This window comes from Musca domestica, unplaced genomic scaffold (genome assembly GCF_030504385.1).
Source record: "Musca domestica strain aabys unplaced genomic scaffold, Musca_domestica.polishedcontigs.V.1.1 139, whole genome shotgun sequence".
Taxonomy (NCBI): domain Eukaryota; kingdom Metazoa; phylum Arthropoda; class Insecta; order Diptera; family Muscidae; genus Musca; species Musca domestica.
Genome location: NW_026712191.1, coordinates 268,795 through 284,063, shown reverse-complemented (window position 1 = coordinate 284,063; position 15,269 = coordinate 268,795). Strand labels below are relative to the sequence as shown.

The window sequence follows — 15,269 nt, the reverse complement described above, 5'->3', positions numbered from 1 at the left end:
TACAACCGCACTTATAAACATTTACATCTTTCTTCACTTGTTATGCTTTCGTTCAACCTGAACGAAGTAGCATAGCCATGTAAGTTGGTTTTGTCTGTTGGAGTGGAAAAAGATGTAAATGTTTATAAGTGCGGTTGTAAGATTTAGAAGACTTTCCAAAAGAATTTTAGTGGAGAACGGGACAGGAGAATGTCTGTGTAGGTTCGCGCCCTCGTATAGACCCCATTTTTAGTATTTTGATAATTTTAGCGACATTATACACCGGGATTGTTTCAAATTTGGTATTTGAAGTTCGTTACGAATACTACAGCCTAAGACAGAAAATGAGCCATGTAGGTCCACGTCCACTTCCACGGATGAGTGAACAGATTTCATAAAATTATTTTAGTTGAGTAGAGGAGATAAGTTGTGGAAAGGAAATCTATTGTTAACAAATGTACAGTCCACAAATAAATACAAACACCGAAGGGGCAAACATGTAGGGGTCTTTAAATAAGATAAGAAAATGTGGTGCGCAGAGCTTCGATTTAGGAATAAATAATACAGAATTTTCAATTGCTGTATGCGTTATGATGGAGTTAGATTTGGGATGTAATCTTTACTCAGACCGATAAGCAAGTGCAGCATGTTTGCTTGACACATTTGAGATAGCTATGCGTGTTTATGACCTCTCCCTAAGGTTTATGGTGGCATGGTGCATATGCATGTGTACAGTTAGTATCTATCTCTATCTCTCTCGCATTTACACTTAATGATAATTTAGGTTAAGTCATATTATCATAACTAGTTCTTAAGAAATATTTTTAATAAATAAATCAAGTGTGCTAAAAATAGTCAAACGGTGCGTACATTTCTTCCGCGAACAGTTCGGTCCTTCGAAACCTTAATTAAAAAAAGAAGCAGTGAAAAAAGAGTGTGAAAATAATTAAAAATAAAATGAAAGATGACGATGATGTGAAAATAATTAAAAATAATATCAAAGATATCCACCACGTTCTGTCAGACCTGAAGAGCCAGTTGGAGGAACCAACACGTCCTAATAGATTGACCGTCATGGAAAGAACGCTCGAGGAAAAATATGGAAACTTCCGAAAAATCTCGAAGTTATAATCACTCAGTTTGGCACATTCAGTGACTACCAGAACAGCGAAGTAGTCTCGTCAACGCCGCAATTGGTGATGGACATCCGCAAATTAATAGAAAAGATGAGAAAGAAAAACGCTGAAACTGAAAGTATGCATTCTGAAGATGAAAGCTGTTTCAAAGACGAAACAGAAAATAAACTAGTGGTGGCAGATAACAGCAACAAACTTGAAATTGAGACAACAAAGCGTATCCACGACAATGAAGAAAGGGATGCAATGAATGAATTGGCGGCGAGTACAAAAGACGAGGGAACTTCAAATCTCAGTAATAAGGCTGCTATGGGGCCATATTCTCAAGAAGACGAATCGATCGAAGGCTCGGCACTGACAAAGTGCGAGGTGGAGACAAGAGCTCTGCTACAACATATGGAACAGACCATGGATATGATGGATTGCCTTCAAACAGAAGATGAGCTTGATAGTGCTTATAAATTCACCGAAGGTCTTGTAAATACCGCTGAAAAGGAGGTCAGAATCGACTCGGATATTGCAGCTCAATGGAGACAGTTGTTATTATTAAGAAATCAATTAGAGCAGCAAAAATCAGACAGACTCAACCGAAAAAAGCAGAAAAGGTCGATAGGCCTTATACAATAATAAATAAAAAAGAAATCGAAGTTTCTACATTCATGGGAAATATAAGTGAATGGGAATCATTTCATGACTTGTTTAAAATCCTAGTGCGCGACGCACCATACTACACCAACGTGGAAAAAATGCATAGGCTGAAAGCGGCTTTAAAAGGAGAAGCGAGCCGCATAATTCAACATTTTCGAACCCAAGATAGCGATTATGAAGAGGCGTTGGAATTATTGAAGGAAAGGTACGAAAATCGAAGAATACTTTTAAACAAATTGGTTGACTCAATTTTGGATCAACCATCAATGAATCAACAAACAGCGTGAAGCAGATGCTAGATACTACCAAAAACAGTATCCAAGGGATTAAGTCAATGAAGATACCTTTGGAAAATACAGCTATATTCTTCGCCAGAGTCATCCTAAGGAAATTTGATAAAAATGTTTTGCGATAAAGATAAAGGAGCCAAGAGAAATCCAGAAACTCGTAGATGTGATCCAGATTTTGGAGCAACAATTTTTAGCGTTAGAAGCAGCAGGGGGCTCGTTGGTGACAAAGAAAGAAATTAAATTCGAGAAAAGAGTCAATCAAATGCAAGAGTCTTGTCTTGTCTGCAATGGAGTGGGACACAAAATGATTGACTGCAGAAAGAATTTAGCAATGACACCAATCGAAAGAAAAAACAAAGCTAAAGAGATTCAAATGTGCTACTTCTGTTTGAATCACAAAACTGTTAAAAACTGTCTCAGCTACAAGCGATGTCAAACGTGTAATGGACGACATCATACACTACTACACCGGAACGAACAAAAAGGCAGAGGCGAAAAAAATTCCAGCGGTTCAAAAGCAACGATTGTGACACAGGAGAATCATTCAACTGTATTACTAGCAACAGCACAAGTGAAAGTGCGGGCAATAAGCGGAGAATATGTGATAATGAGAGCTATTATCGACCAAGGATCTCATGTGACGTCGGTGTCAGAGGAAGCCGTTCAAATTCTGGGACTCCTGTGGATCAAAAATAACACTGTGATTCATGGCTTTGGCAGTACACCTGTTGGGGTCCCAAAATACAAAGTTATGTTGTATACGAAACCTCGATTTCTGAGCAATGATGTCTTCAGCACCGAAGCGTTAGTTCTGCCAATAGTGATGAGTACACAGCCAAAAGAGTCATTCGAAATCAGTATAGAAGAATTGAACAACTATACGCTATCAGATCCTTTATTTTATAAATGCGACAGAGTGGATTTGATCACTGGGATGGATCTTGCCTGGTAAAGTTCAGCTCAAAGATAAATCCAGAAGATTTCAACTTGGAAAGGTTCTGGGAGTTGGAGGAGGTGGACACACCATCAAGTATGACGATCGAAGATGACTGGTGCATGCAAACGTACAATGAAACGACGGTGGTGGAAGATGAAGGAAGAATAGTGGTGTCATTACCACTGAAAGATGATAAATCCCTTGGTGATTCGAAAGGTCTGGCAATTATAAGATTATTGTCAATAGAAAAGAAGCTACATCGTAACCCAAATCTTGATGAAAGCTACAAAAAAATTATGAAGGAGTACGAAGAGTTGGGCCATATGGAAAAGGCGTCAGCAGCAGTTGAAGGGAAGTGCTACTTACCGCATCATTCAATGGTAAGAGAAGGAAGTATAACTACGAAAGTACGAGTGGTTTTCGATGCATCGGCAAAATCAACAAACGGCAAGAGCTTGAATGACATTATGTACACGGGACCTAAGCTGCAAAGGGATATATTTGACATCATGCTACAATGGCGTTTGTGGCGTTACGTGACAACAGCGGACGTAGAGAAAATGTACCGTCAAATAAAAGTGCATCCAGCTGATTAGGAGTACCAGTATATATTGTGGAGAGAGGATGAAAAGCAGCCGATTCGGCAATATAAATTGACAACAGTCACTTGTGGAACAACAGCAGCGCCATTCTTAGCAGTGAGAAGTCTTTTTTAGAATAGGAGACGATCCAGAAGTTGACACATATATAAAAAAAGCTTATAGGAGAAGATTTTTATATGTACGATTTGATGACGGGTGCGGATTCAATCGACAAATGCAAGGTATCCAGGCAACTGAAGAAACATAAATTCAACCTCAGAAAATGGCTCTCAAATAACGAGGAAATCCTAGATTCAGTAACAGACAGAGGAAACAATGATGTTTTAAAAATAGAAGATGACGAGTCCATAAAAACTCTAGGACTGTTGAGGGATACAGTAAAGGATGAAATCAAATTTCATATGAAATTCGAAGAAATTTCAAAATTCACCAAAAGAAAAATTCCTTTTTACTGCAAATTCCTGATCATTAAGCTCGTCTCGAAAGAGAAAACAAAACACATAAATCATAAAACATATGATCTTCGCCTTAACAAGGCAAAACTCAAAAATTCAGCCGAGCCTGGCTGTGGGATTTGAACCGCGGACCTCGGTGTGCAGCCAACTAGAAGTTGCCGTCTCTACGTTCAGAGCCATTAACCCGTCTTCCTAAAGCAGCACTAAAACAAGTGTATGCATTGGAAGCAATGTAGTTGTTGTGGACAAAAAATCCATCACTACAAAAACAAAAAAAACTTTGCTGTGAAAAAGATCTGCCAATAGAACTTGAGTCGAACCTGGAGAGTTTCTAGTGTATAATTCGCATATGCTAATTTGCAATAAGTTCGAAATATATACTACTTTCCAGAGAACGGCCCTTGTAAGCCATCATCCACACCAAATATGCCTGATGAGCCGCTTAACCAACGGCGAAACGCGTCGCATAGTGGTGAGTGTGTGATAGTGTCTATCTGGCTTTCCTTTTCACTGCAAATTCCTGATCATTAAACAGAACACATAAATCATAAAACATATGATCTTCGCCTTAACAAGGCAAAACTCGAAAAATTTTATCATTGATTGCGAGAATTTTTGATCCCCTTGGATGGCTCACTCCAGACACAGTTGTAGCGAAACTCCCGACGCAGAAATTGTGGATAATGCAAACAGGCTGGGATGAAATTATCCCAGAAAATGTTGTTACAGAATGGAAGCAGTTTGTAAATTCAGTAACCGCAGTGAATACACTTCGAATACCAAGATGGGTGTCAACATCTACAAACGAGTCGATTGAAATACATGGTGTTGGAGCGTTATAATTCTTTTATTATACCCTCCACCTTGGAAAAGAGGGTATATTAACTTTGTCATTCCGTTTGTAACATCCTTAAATATTCGTCTTAGACCCCATTAACGATGTCAGTCCTTCTGTCTGTCTGTTGAAATCACGATACAGCCCACATTATTTGACGTAGAGCGCCAAAATTTAGCAGAGCTATTTGCATTATGTCTAGGATGGTTGGTATTGAAATGGAATGTGGGTCATAATAGTTTCCAGCTCCGGTGGCGAAACATTGCATGTATGAGTCCATGATTTGGTATAGCCCCCATATAACAGTACCTCCCGATATTCGGTATTTTGATGGTTTTTGTCACATTTTTTCACTGATTTGTCTAAAAATTGGAATTTGTGGGTCATAATGGGTCCTAGTTCGTGTGGCGAAACATTGTAATTATAGGTCCACGTTTTGGTATAGCCCCCATATAACGGTACCTCCCGATATTCGGTAATTTGATGATTTTTGCCACATTTTTTCACGGATTTGTTTGAAAATTGTATTTGTTGGTCATAATGGGTTCCAGCTTCGGTGGCGAAACATTGCATGCATGGGTCCATGATTTGGACCATTTGTCACATTTCTTCTTATGTTTCTTTTACCCTAAGGTGGAGGGTATTAAAAGTTTGGCCCGGCCGAACTTAATGTTTTTTTACTTGTTGAATTTAAATTCTTTTTTTATTGGTTTCTTCTTTTTATTTTTTTAATTTCTCATATTGTAAATATAGTAACTTTTCATGAATTCCCATAGTTGCAGATTGTAGTATATAAATAGTATGTAATATTAAATGAAGGTAGGTGTAAAGAAAGAAAATAGAATTAGGATAAAGAAAAATAAAATTGAATTCAGTTGTTGTACTTGCCGCCATTTAACCGCATCGTCTTCGACTTTTTTTACCGATCAAAAATCCGTAAAACTAAATAAGAAGTAATAAAAAATTAAAGATAACTTGTGTGTTTTCATACATTTTGGTGCCGAAGCCCGGGATATAAAGTGTCGGTTGCTTTGTTAACTTGCTTCAAAACTAATTTGCTAAATTGCTGCAAATAAAAATAAGAAGAGCAGTAAAATTTCTTTAAAAAAAGTTCTAATAATATACGTGTGGTGATCTGTTCTGCTGCTGCTTTCGTGCCATATATCCAGATGCCCCGTTTCTGTGACTGCCGTCTTTGTAGGTGCAAGCACAATAATAAGGAGAGTGATTCTGATTCCCAGGTAACAGCGTTGAACATAATTTGTGTGAATCCTAACGTGCAAGATAGTCAGTGTTCGAGAATTTATTTATTTTTTATTCAAATTTTATTGAGGTTTTTCGACAATTCACACGAATTATTTTTCTACTCTTCACTATTTCAAATGAAATACATTTTGTAAATCGCTTTCGTTATAAACATTCGCGGCTAAATAACACAAACTTAATTATTACCTTCAAATTAAGTTTGTTGTTTCTTCTCTTATTCCGCTTTGCATTTTTCTTGTCAGCCATTCCAATTGTTTTTGTTGTCTTTATTGCACACTATTCCGCTTTTAAATTTCTATTACGCGAGATTTTGCGTGTTCACAAATTATTTAATTTATACTTTTAATTTGTTGCAATTTTCCATTAAATTCACATTATTTCTTTGTTTTGATTTTAACTTCATTAGTGCCACATACTTTGTGAGTAATTGAGTACCCATCTCCGCTTATTCAATTTGATTGTGTTATCGATTATCAATATACACAAAATACTTCTAAATTATTGAAATTCTTGTGTGTGTTCAATTGCTGGACCAAAATTAATTAATTGAGATAGTATAAATATACTATTTTATGGCTGACACTATACTTTCACTGAATAGCAAGAGTTTTTTTGATAATAAACTTAACATATTACCTACCTTTAATAAATAATAAAGTGTTTAAAGTTTCTTGTTGCTTAAACCTCATTTAAACTTCCTGATTTATGTAAAAATGGCTGGTGGTAAGAAACACCAACGTAATCCTGATACGGAAATATCCAATTTAAAGCAGCAACTGGAAAAAATAAAAAAAATATTGAAAGACTTATTATTATTAAGACTTCTTTCCGAGAAAAGAAAATTTCCTTCAATTCATTTGAATTAGAATGTCGATTAGACATTTTGAACAAATATATTGATGAAGCAATGCATTTACAATCCAAACTAGATATTCTAGATCCCGATAATGATGATCGTGGTGAACTGGAAGACTTATGTGTTTCGGCAAAATCCCTATTTTTAGGAATATTATCTAAAAACAGGAGGAGTAGTATGCCTGAGACTTCTTTCTGCGCTCAATCGCGTCAATCTAGACTGCCAAACATGAAACTCCCTAAATTCAACGGAAAATATTCCGAATATAAAAATTGTATAAGTCTTTCGAGAACTTGGTCCACACAGATCCGACATTGACAGATATAGAAAAATTTGACCATTTGATTTCATGCTTATCCAATGAAGCTCTTGGTACTGTAAAGGTTTTCCAGATTTCTGAAGAAAATTACCCCAAGGCATTAGCCAGTTTAAAAAAGGTTTACGACAATGATTGCATTATATGTTTTGATAATATTGCTAACTTTTTGTTCTTCCTGAGATCACCAAAACTTCGGCTTCTGCTTGAGAAGCATGATCGACACTGTTTCTGTCATATACGATTCATTGTTGTCAATTGGTGATGACAAAAAGATAACGAATGCCATATTGATCCATTTAGTTATGTCAAAGGTCGATCCGATCACAAAATCCAAATGGGAAGAACAATTTGACTTCGAGAAGCTCCCATTATGGTCTGATTACGAGGCAGCATTAAATAAAAGATATCAGCATATTTCTGTTGAAGAATCTTCTGGTGCTAGACCAAAATTAAACAAACCTAAACTCTATAATCAGCCTAAGAGGAATTTCAAGGCTTCAATATCGGTTTCTAAGCAGAAACAATCTCCAGAAAAGTGTGTCTTCTGTAGATCTTTGCAACATAATGTAACAAATTTTACGTCTTTTACTGCTGGACCATTTCTGAATTTATTAAAGCCGTTCCTGTCTGCATTAATTGTTTGAGAAAAGGTCATACTGTGGCCAAATGCAATTCAGGAGTGAAGTGTAGAGTATGTAGTGGTGCACACCATTTCTTACTTCATTGATACGCTTCTGATAATCCAAATTCAAATCTGTATCAAGAGCAGCCCTCTACTTCCAGTGCTTCGGTCAACCATTCGGCGTCGAGTGAAGGCGTTATTCTGGCCACAGCACTAGTCCAAGTGAGAAGTAGTTCTGAGAAATATATTTTGGCTATTTTGGATTCCGGTTCTCAACCTAATTTGATTACTGATGTCCTGGTACAGAGGCTTAAGGTAAAACGATAAAGTGGCAGATTAAATCTAACTGGCATTTCTGACATATTATCTTTCTCAAAGCATAGTATCCAATTGTCTGTGATGTCGAGACTCAATTCAACCAAATTTTCATCCAAGTTCTGGGTTCTGAGTTCGATTACGAATATTCAGCCTGATAAAACAAATACCTGTTTCTGAATGAAACATTCCCAAAAATATTGAACTGGCTGACCCTAATTTTAATGAACCTCGGAAAGTTGACTTATTAATTGGCTCTGAAGTTTTCTTCGAACTTCTTTGTGTTGGCCAAATCAAACCCAACCCAAGTCTTCCAATATTGCAAAAAACTTCGCTTGGCTGGATCGTAGCTGGAAAATACCATGAGTCAAAGGGGTTCAATATGGAATAGTGAAACGATTGATGCAATTGTTAGAAAATTCTGGGAGTTGGAAGAGATTCCAAATAATTCGTTAAAGATTTGGTCTGATGAGCAGACTAAGTGTGAGGAACATTTCCAAAAGTATGTGCGACGTTTACCGTCAGGACGCTTTCAAATGTCTTTACCTTTCAAGAAAGATGTGGAACGTTTGGGTTCGTCATTTGAAACTGCAGAAAGGCGGTTTCTCTCTTTAGAAAGGAGACTATCTCGTGACGACACATCTAAGGAAATGTATAATTCCTTCATGAAATAGTATCTTGACTTAGGTCATATGGAAATTACAAATAATATAGTTCCCTATGAACCACATTACTTCATTCCTCATCAATGTGTTCTCCGACCGCAAAGTACAACTACGAAACTTCGTGTCGGTTTTGATGCTTCGAGCAAGACTTCTCCCCATGTTTCGCTCAACGATCTCTTGATGGTTGGTCCAACCATTCAAGAAGAGTTGCACTCCACTCTACTTCGTTTCCGCCTACATAAATATGTGATTATTGCAGATATTGAGAAAATGTACCTTCAAGTTTAACTTGGCGAGAGAGATTTTAATTTAATCCTATGGAGAGCAAAATATAGTCATCCGTTACAAATCTTCAAATTGAAAACGGTTACTTTTGGCACATCTTCTGCGCCTTGTTTGGCGATACGCTGTCTTAACCATTGAAGTGATTTATTGAAGTTATATGCAACGATTTTTATGTGGATGATCTTCTTACTGGGGCTGCTGATTTGGATAGTCTTCTCAATATTCGAGATCAAGTAACTACCATTCTCAGTTCAGCAGGACTAAAACTTACTAAATGGCTTCCAAATCATCCAGAGTTCAACGAAACAAGTTGCAGTGAAAAATTACTACACTCGGATTCTGAAACTGCAAGAACATTAGGAATTCATTGGGCTCCAAGAAATAAAGTTTTCAAATTATTTATTGAGGGAGGCTTTCAAAATATGTGTCTTTTAGACATTTTGTCAATATCATCACGTTTGTTTGATCCCCTCGGTCTTTTGTGCCCAATTATTACCAAAGCAAAAATGCTTTCGTAAGAACTTTGGATAAATAAATTAGACTGGGATAAGTCGATTCCTATGCTTTTGAACTCAGCATGGGAAGATTTCAAATTTAAATACCAAAGCAAAAATGCTTTCGTAAGAACTTTGGATAAATAAGTTAGACTGGGATAAGTCGATTACTATGCGTTTGAACTCAGCATGGGAAGATTTCAAATTTAATCTTTCAAAGTTAGATACGATTCAAATCCCAAGATTCGTAAACACGACCACTTCCTCGAGGATCCAAATTCATGGATTCTCAGACGCTTCGATGCGAGCCTATGGCTGCTGCTTTTATGTTCGTGCTTTGGACCCTAGTGGAGTTTCTTGTCGACTTTTAACAGCCAAATCCAAAGTAGCACCGCTCAAAACAATGTCGCTTCCGAGATTGGAGCTATCAAACCTGTGGTTACGAATTAAACAAATGATGAACTTTGAACTTGAAAATGTTTACTTCTGGTCCGATTCCGAAATTATTCTGTATTGGTTAAAAAACCATTCTTCAACACTGGCCTCTTTCGTCTCGAATAGGGTCGCAGAAATTCCAGAGTGGTCAGAGAGCGGTACTTGGCGCCATGTGTCCACCAAACAAAATCCAGCCGACATAGTGTCGAGAGGATGCAGTGTTGAAGAACTTAAATCTTTAATATGGTTCGAAGGACCCAAATTTATATTAAACGATGTGTCTAAGTGGCTAGTCAATAAACATTTTGAGTTGACTGAGGAACAAAAATCATTGGAAGTTTTAGTCACTGTAGATAGTAAGACGATAAGGAATGTTCTGATAGCATTCTTTTGAAATTAATAAATGATCATTCTTCTTATAAAAGGCTTCTTAGAGTGGTCTCATATATGTTCCGATTCGTTGATCGAGTTAAGAAGCGAAAGATTCCAAGTTCTATTTGTCTTACAGCTCAAGAATTGAATTGATCTTTCCTGAAATTGGTCGAGGTGATTCAAAGATCCAGTTTTTCAAAGGATATTTCTAAAATAAAGAAATCAGTCTGCCTAAAATCTAATCTTCAAAAATTAGAGCCATTTATACACGATTTCTCTGAGTGTAAAAGAACATTTTCTCTTTTAAAAGTAGGTGGAAGATTGCTTAATGCGAAGTTACCACATAATACGAAGTTTCCCTTTTAACCCCAAAAAAGTATCATTTTGTTTCAATATATTTGAGAGATTTACATTTCAAAAATTGTCACGCTGGTACAAAAGCCGTATTAGCTTTGTCCCGTGAACGAATATGGCTAATAAATGCCCGGGACGAATGTAATAGGATTGTTGGGAATTGTGTTCATTGCTACCGATATAAACCAAAGCTGATGACCGAAATAATGGGAAATTTACCCACTGATAGAGTGAGAGCCTTACGTCCTTTCTTCATAGTAGGCGTAGACTTTTGTGGTCCCGTTGATATCACGTTCAAGATAAGCGAGAGCCCACCAAGCAAAATGCATATTGCCGTCTTCGTTTGTTTCACGTCTAAAGCGGTTCACCTCGAATTAGTAACTGATTTGTCTCATTCTTTCTTTGAAAGGTTTGCGCAAGGCGTGGGCTCCCATGGAAGATATGGTGCGACAATGCGACAAATTTCGGCGGGGCCAGCCGAGAGCTGAGGGAACTGCAAGAGAGGTTCCTCGCAAGCCACAAAGCCGTGGAGGAATACGCAGCCTCGTGCAGCGTGCAGTTCAGCTTCATTCCTCCGAAGGCTCCTCATTTCGGGGGCCTGTGGGAAGCAGCCATAAAACAGGCAAAGTTCCTGCTTCTGTGAGCTGTCGGCAAAGTGTTGCTGACGCAAGAAGAGATGGTGACGATGCTCGCAGAAGTAGAGGCGGTGCTAAACAGTCGCCCTATAGAACCGCTGTTTCCAGACCCCAACGACGAAGAAGCTCTGACACCAGGGCATCTACTAGTCGGAGCGGGTCCGCGTTCGCTGCCGCCAGAATTCGTCGACGAAGACAGCGTCAACAAGGTGAGGTTCTCCAAGCGTTGGCAGATGCTCTGCGCTCTCAAGCAGAGGTTCTGGCGGGCCTATCCTAGAGCTGCAGGACAAGGCGAAGTGGAGTCATCCTCAGGCCAATCTGGAGGTCGGACGTCTTGTTCTGGCCCACGAGGACAATCTAGCACCTCAGGAGTGGTACACAGGCAGAGTCGTCAACGTCACCGAGGGTCCCAACGGAAAAGTAAGGGTAGCGGATACCGCAACAGAAGCAACAAGCATTGATGAGCGCTATAACGGCTAGAGACGAACATTTTGTAGATACCATAACCGAGAAATGTTCGAGGTTTTCAAAGCTACAGAGAATTGTTGCCTAGAATTGTATTGTTGAAAGGCAAGAAACCAGGTTCAGCAGCGCTTACAGTAGCAGAGATTGAGAATGCAGAGGAAGTAATTTTGTGGCGTCATCAAATATTACAATTTCCTTAAGAACGAATAGTTCAGATATACAAGGAGTTAGTAAGCAGAAATAGCAGCATAGCGAGTCTTCATCCATTTATTGACAAGAACGGCATTATAAGAATTGGAGGGCGACAACAGAATGCAAGTATGCAATTCAAGCAGCGACATCCAGTGACTATTCAAAAATCGCACCTGGCTGAAATAATAGTTTCTGATTATAACATATTAAATCTGCATGAATGTAATCGATTAACAGAAACTGGTATTAAGAGAAAATATTGGATAACCGGTGTACGACAAATTATAAAGAAGCAGAAGTGTATTCGCTATGCAATTGATGGGAAATTTACCAGAGCCCAGAGTAATGATAAGTCAAAGGATACATCGCAGTGTTTGTATGTATGGCAACGAAAGCAATGCACCTAGAAGCTGTTAGCGACTTGACAACCGAAGCGTTTATAGCGGCCCTAAAAGATTTTTTGCCCGGCGAGGAAAGTGCGCAGTTATCTACAGCGGTCAAAAACAACAGGTCAGCGATGAGTTTCTTGACAGAAGAGAAAGTGCAATGGAAATTTATTCCACCTGGGGCACCTCACCAAGGAGGTATTTGGGAAGCAGGTATGAAGTCAGTGAAATTTCACCTTAATAGAATGATTGGAGAGTCAAAATAACCGTACGAAGAAATGAGTACGCTGTTATGCCAAGTTGAAGTAATGTTAAATTCAAGACCCTTAGTGTACGCAGAAAGTGAAGAAATCGAGTCACTCGACGTGTTGTCGCCCGCACATTTTTTGATAGACAGATCCTTTGTTGATGCCCCGGAGAAAATGAAAAAAGGACGTCTGGAACAGATGGAAGGATGAATATTTGACCACATTGCAACACAGAAGAAAGTGGTCCCAGCCAAAGGATAATGTACAGAAAGGAGATGTGGTGATTGTCAAAGAGGAAACATCGCCGCCAGCAAAATGGCCTCTTGGTCGAGTCGAGAAGACATTTGCGGGTAAAGATGGCAAGGTACGGGTAGTATCAGCAAAGTTGATGTTTAAAACGGTCTGTTCAAAGATTTGTCCATTGGTGAAGGCAGAAGAAGAAGTTGATGTCCAGAAGAATACTAAGAAGGACAACAAAGTTTCAGCAGTTGGGGTGTTCCTGTCGGTACTGTTAATGGCGTCGGTAAATTCAAGTAGAGCGGCACAAATTGGCGGTACAATAACCCCACTGAATAATTCAGCAGCATTATACCTGGACTACAGCGGCTCCGTGGTAGCGTCAACATGGAATGTTGAAAAGAACCACGGAAGAGGTGAATGTTAACTTCAAGAGGATGGCTGAGAGAATCAACAACATTACGGAAGCCGTAAAAGAGAATTATTTTGTGTATAAAGAGCCCATAAAATTCTTCATGGTGACAAAAGACCTGCACCTACGGTGGAAGAGAATAAAATGGTTCTGGCGCAAATAATTGAGTTTGCTGATTGATATAAACCACGGGAAATTAAATACAGCGCTCCTCACTCCAGGACAATTGCAGTACGCAGTAAACCACATCAGGCAGCATACACCAGACCACTTGAAGCCGCCGGGGAAGAAGGATGATCAGTTGCGGACAATTTATAAACTGTTGACTGCCAGAGCTACTATGTTGAAAAATGACTTGGTGATTGCGGTATCTATTCCTCTCTTCAATGACCAAGTGTCTCAGCTGTACAAAGTTATACCAATTCCGTTTATGTTTGAAGGATCGAATGTGTACTATGTCTGCAGGACTTTTGGTGTTGAAAATGGGCTATGTAAGTCCACGTCGTCGTATAGCTCCTATACTTCGCATAGCCTATATACGGCTACTTTCGGTATTTCTAATATTTTAAAAGAATTTTTAACAAATTTTATTTTTTTGAAAATTTTTAAATTTGTAGCAAATGGTTTTTTAATTATTTTTTTTTTGAGTACAACAAAAATGTTTTGAAATTTTGTTGTTGCAAAATGGTCAGGCTTTATCCCCTTATTGTTGTTTTTATAAAAACAACGTTTGTTTATTAGTGGAGAACGATGGTAATGTTTACCATGGTGTAAGGCAGGGAATACCTAGGTTTCGGAAAGACCCACCAATCCTCATCAGTTCCCTTGTTTTTTGTCTGGGATATTCTCCACAGAAGTGATTTTAAAAATAACTTCTGTGACAAAAAACATTTTTTACCCAAGTGACGAGATCGTAAGCTCAATAGAAGAGGAACCAAAGAATTAAATAAAACTAAAATTCTTTTGGAAAGTCATCTATATCTTACAACCGCACTTATAAACATTTACATCTTTCTTCACTTGCTATGCTTTCGTTCAACCTGAACGAAGTAGCATAACCATGTAAGTTGGTTTTGTCTGTTGGAGTGGAAAAAGATGTAAATGTTTATAAGTGCGGTTGTAAGATTTAGAAAACTTCCCAAAAGAATTTTATTGGAGAACGGGACAGGAGAATGTCTGTGTAGGTTCGCGCCCTCGTATAGACCCCATTTTTAGTATTTTGATAATTTTAGCGACATTATACACCGGGATTGTTTCAAATTTGGTATTTGAAGTTCGTTACGAATACTACAGCCTAAGACAGAAAATGAGCCATGTAGGTCCACGTCCACTTCCACGGATGAGTGAACAGATTTCATAAAATTATTTTAGTTGAATAGAGGAGATAAGTTGTGGAAAGGAAATCTATTGTTAACAAATGTACAGTCCACAAATAAATACAAACACCGAAGGGGCAAACATGTAGGGGTCTTTAAATAAGATAAGAAAATGTGGTGAGCAGAGCTTCGATTTAGGAATAAATAATACAGAATTTTCAATTGCTGTATGCGTTATGATGGAGTTAGATTTGGGATGTAATCTTTACTCAGACCGATAAGCAAGTGCAGCATGTTTGCTTGACACATTTGAGATAGCTATGCGTGTTTATGACCTCTCCCTAAGGTTTATGGTGGCATGGTGCATATGCATGTGTACAGTTAGTATCTATCTCTATCTCTCTCGCATTTACACTTAATGATAATTTATGTTAAGTCATATTATCATAACTAGTTCTTAAGAAATATTTTTAATAAATAAATCCAGTGTGGTAAAAATAGTCAAACGGTGCG

At 38.2% G+C, this 15,269-nt stretch overlaps 1 protein-coding gene across 2 annotated transcripts in view; it reads right to left on the bottom strand.

The window, feature by feature from the left end:
- The window catches only part of LOC101894624 (uncharacterized), a 50,176-nt gene extending 43,252 nt beyond the window's left edge, over positions 1–6,924 (bottom strand). Inside the window, exon 1 of one of the 2 annotated variants that reach the window (XM_059118969.1) lies at positions 6,789–6,924. In XM_059118969.1, the coding sequence (XP_058974952.1) occupies positions 6,789–6,837 (49 nt within the window). In that variant the 5' untranslated portion in view covers positions 6,838–6,924. Of the gene's footprint in view, positions 1–5,770; positions 5,811–6,788 lie in introns of those variants that run through there. The other variant, XM_059118970.1, reaches the window with a different exon arrangement.
- Positions 6,925–15,269: the final 8,345 nt, after the last annotated feature.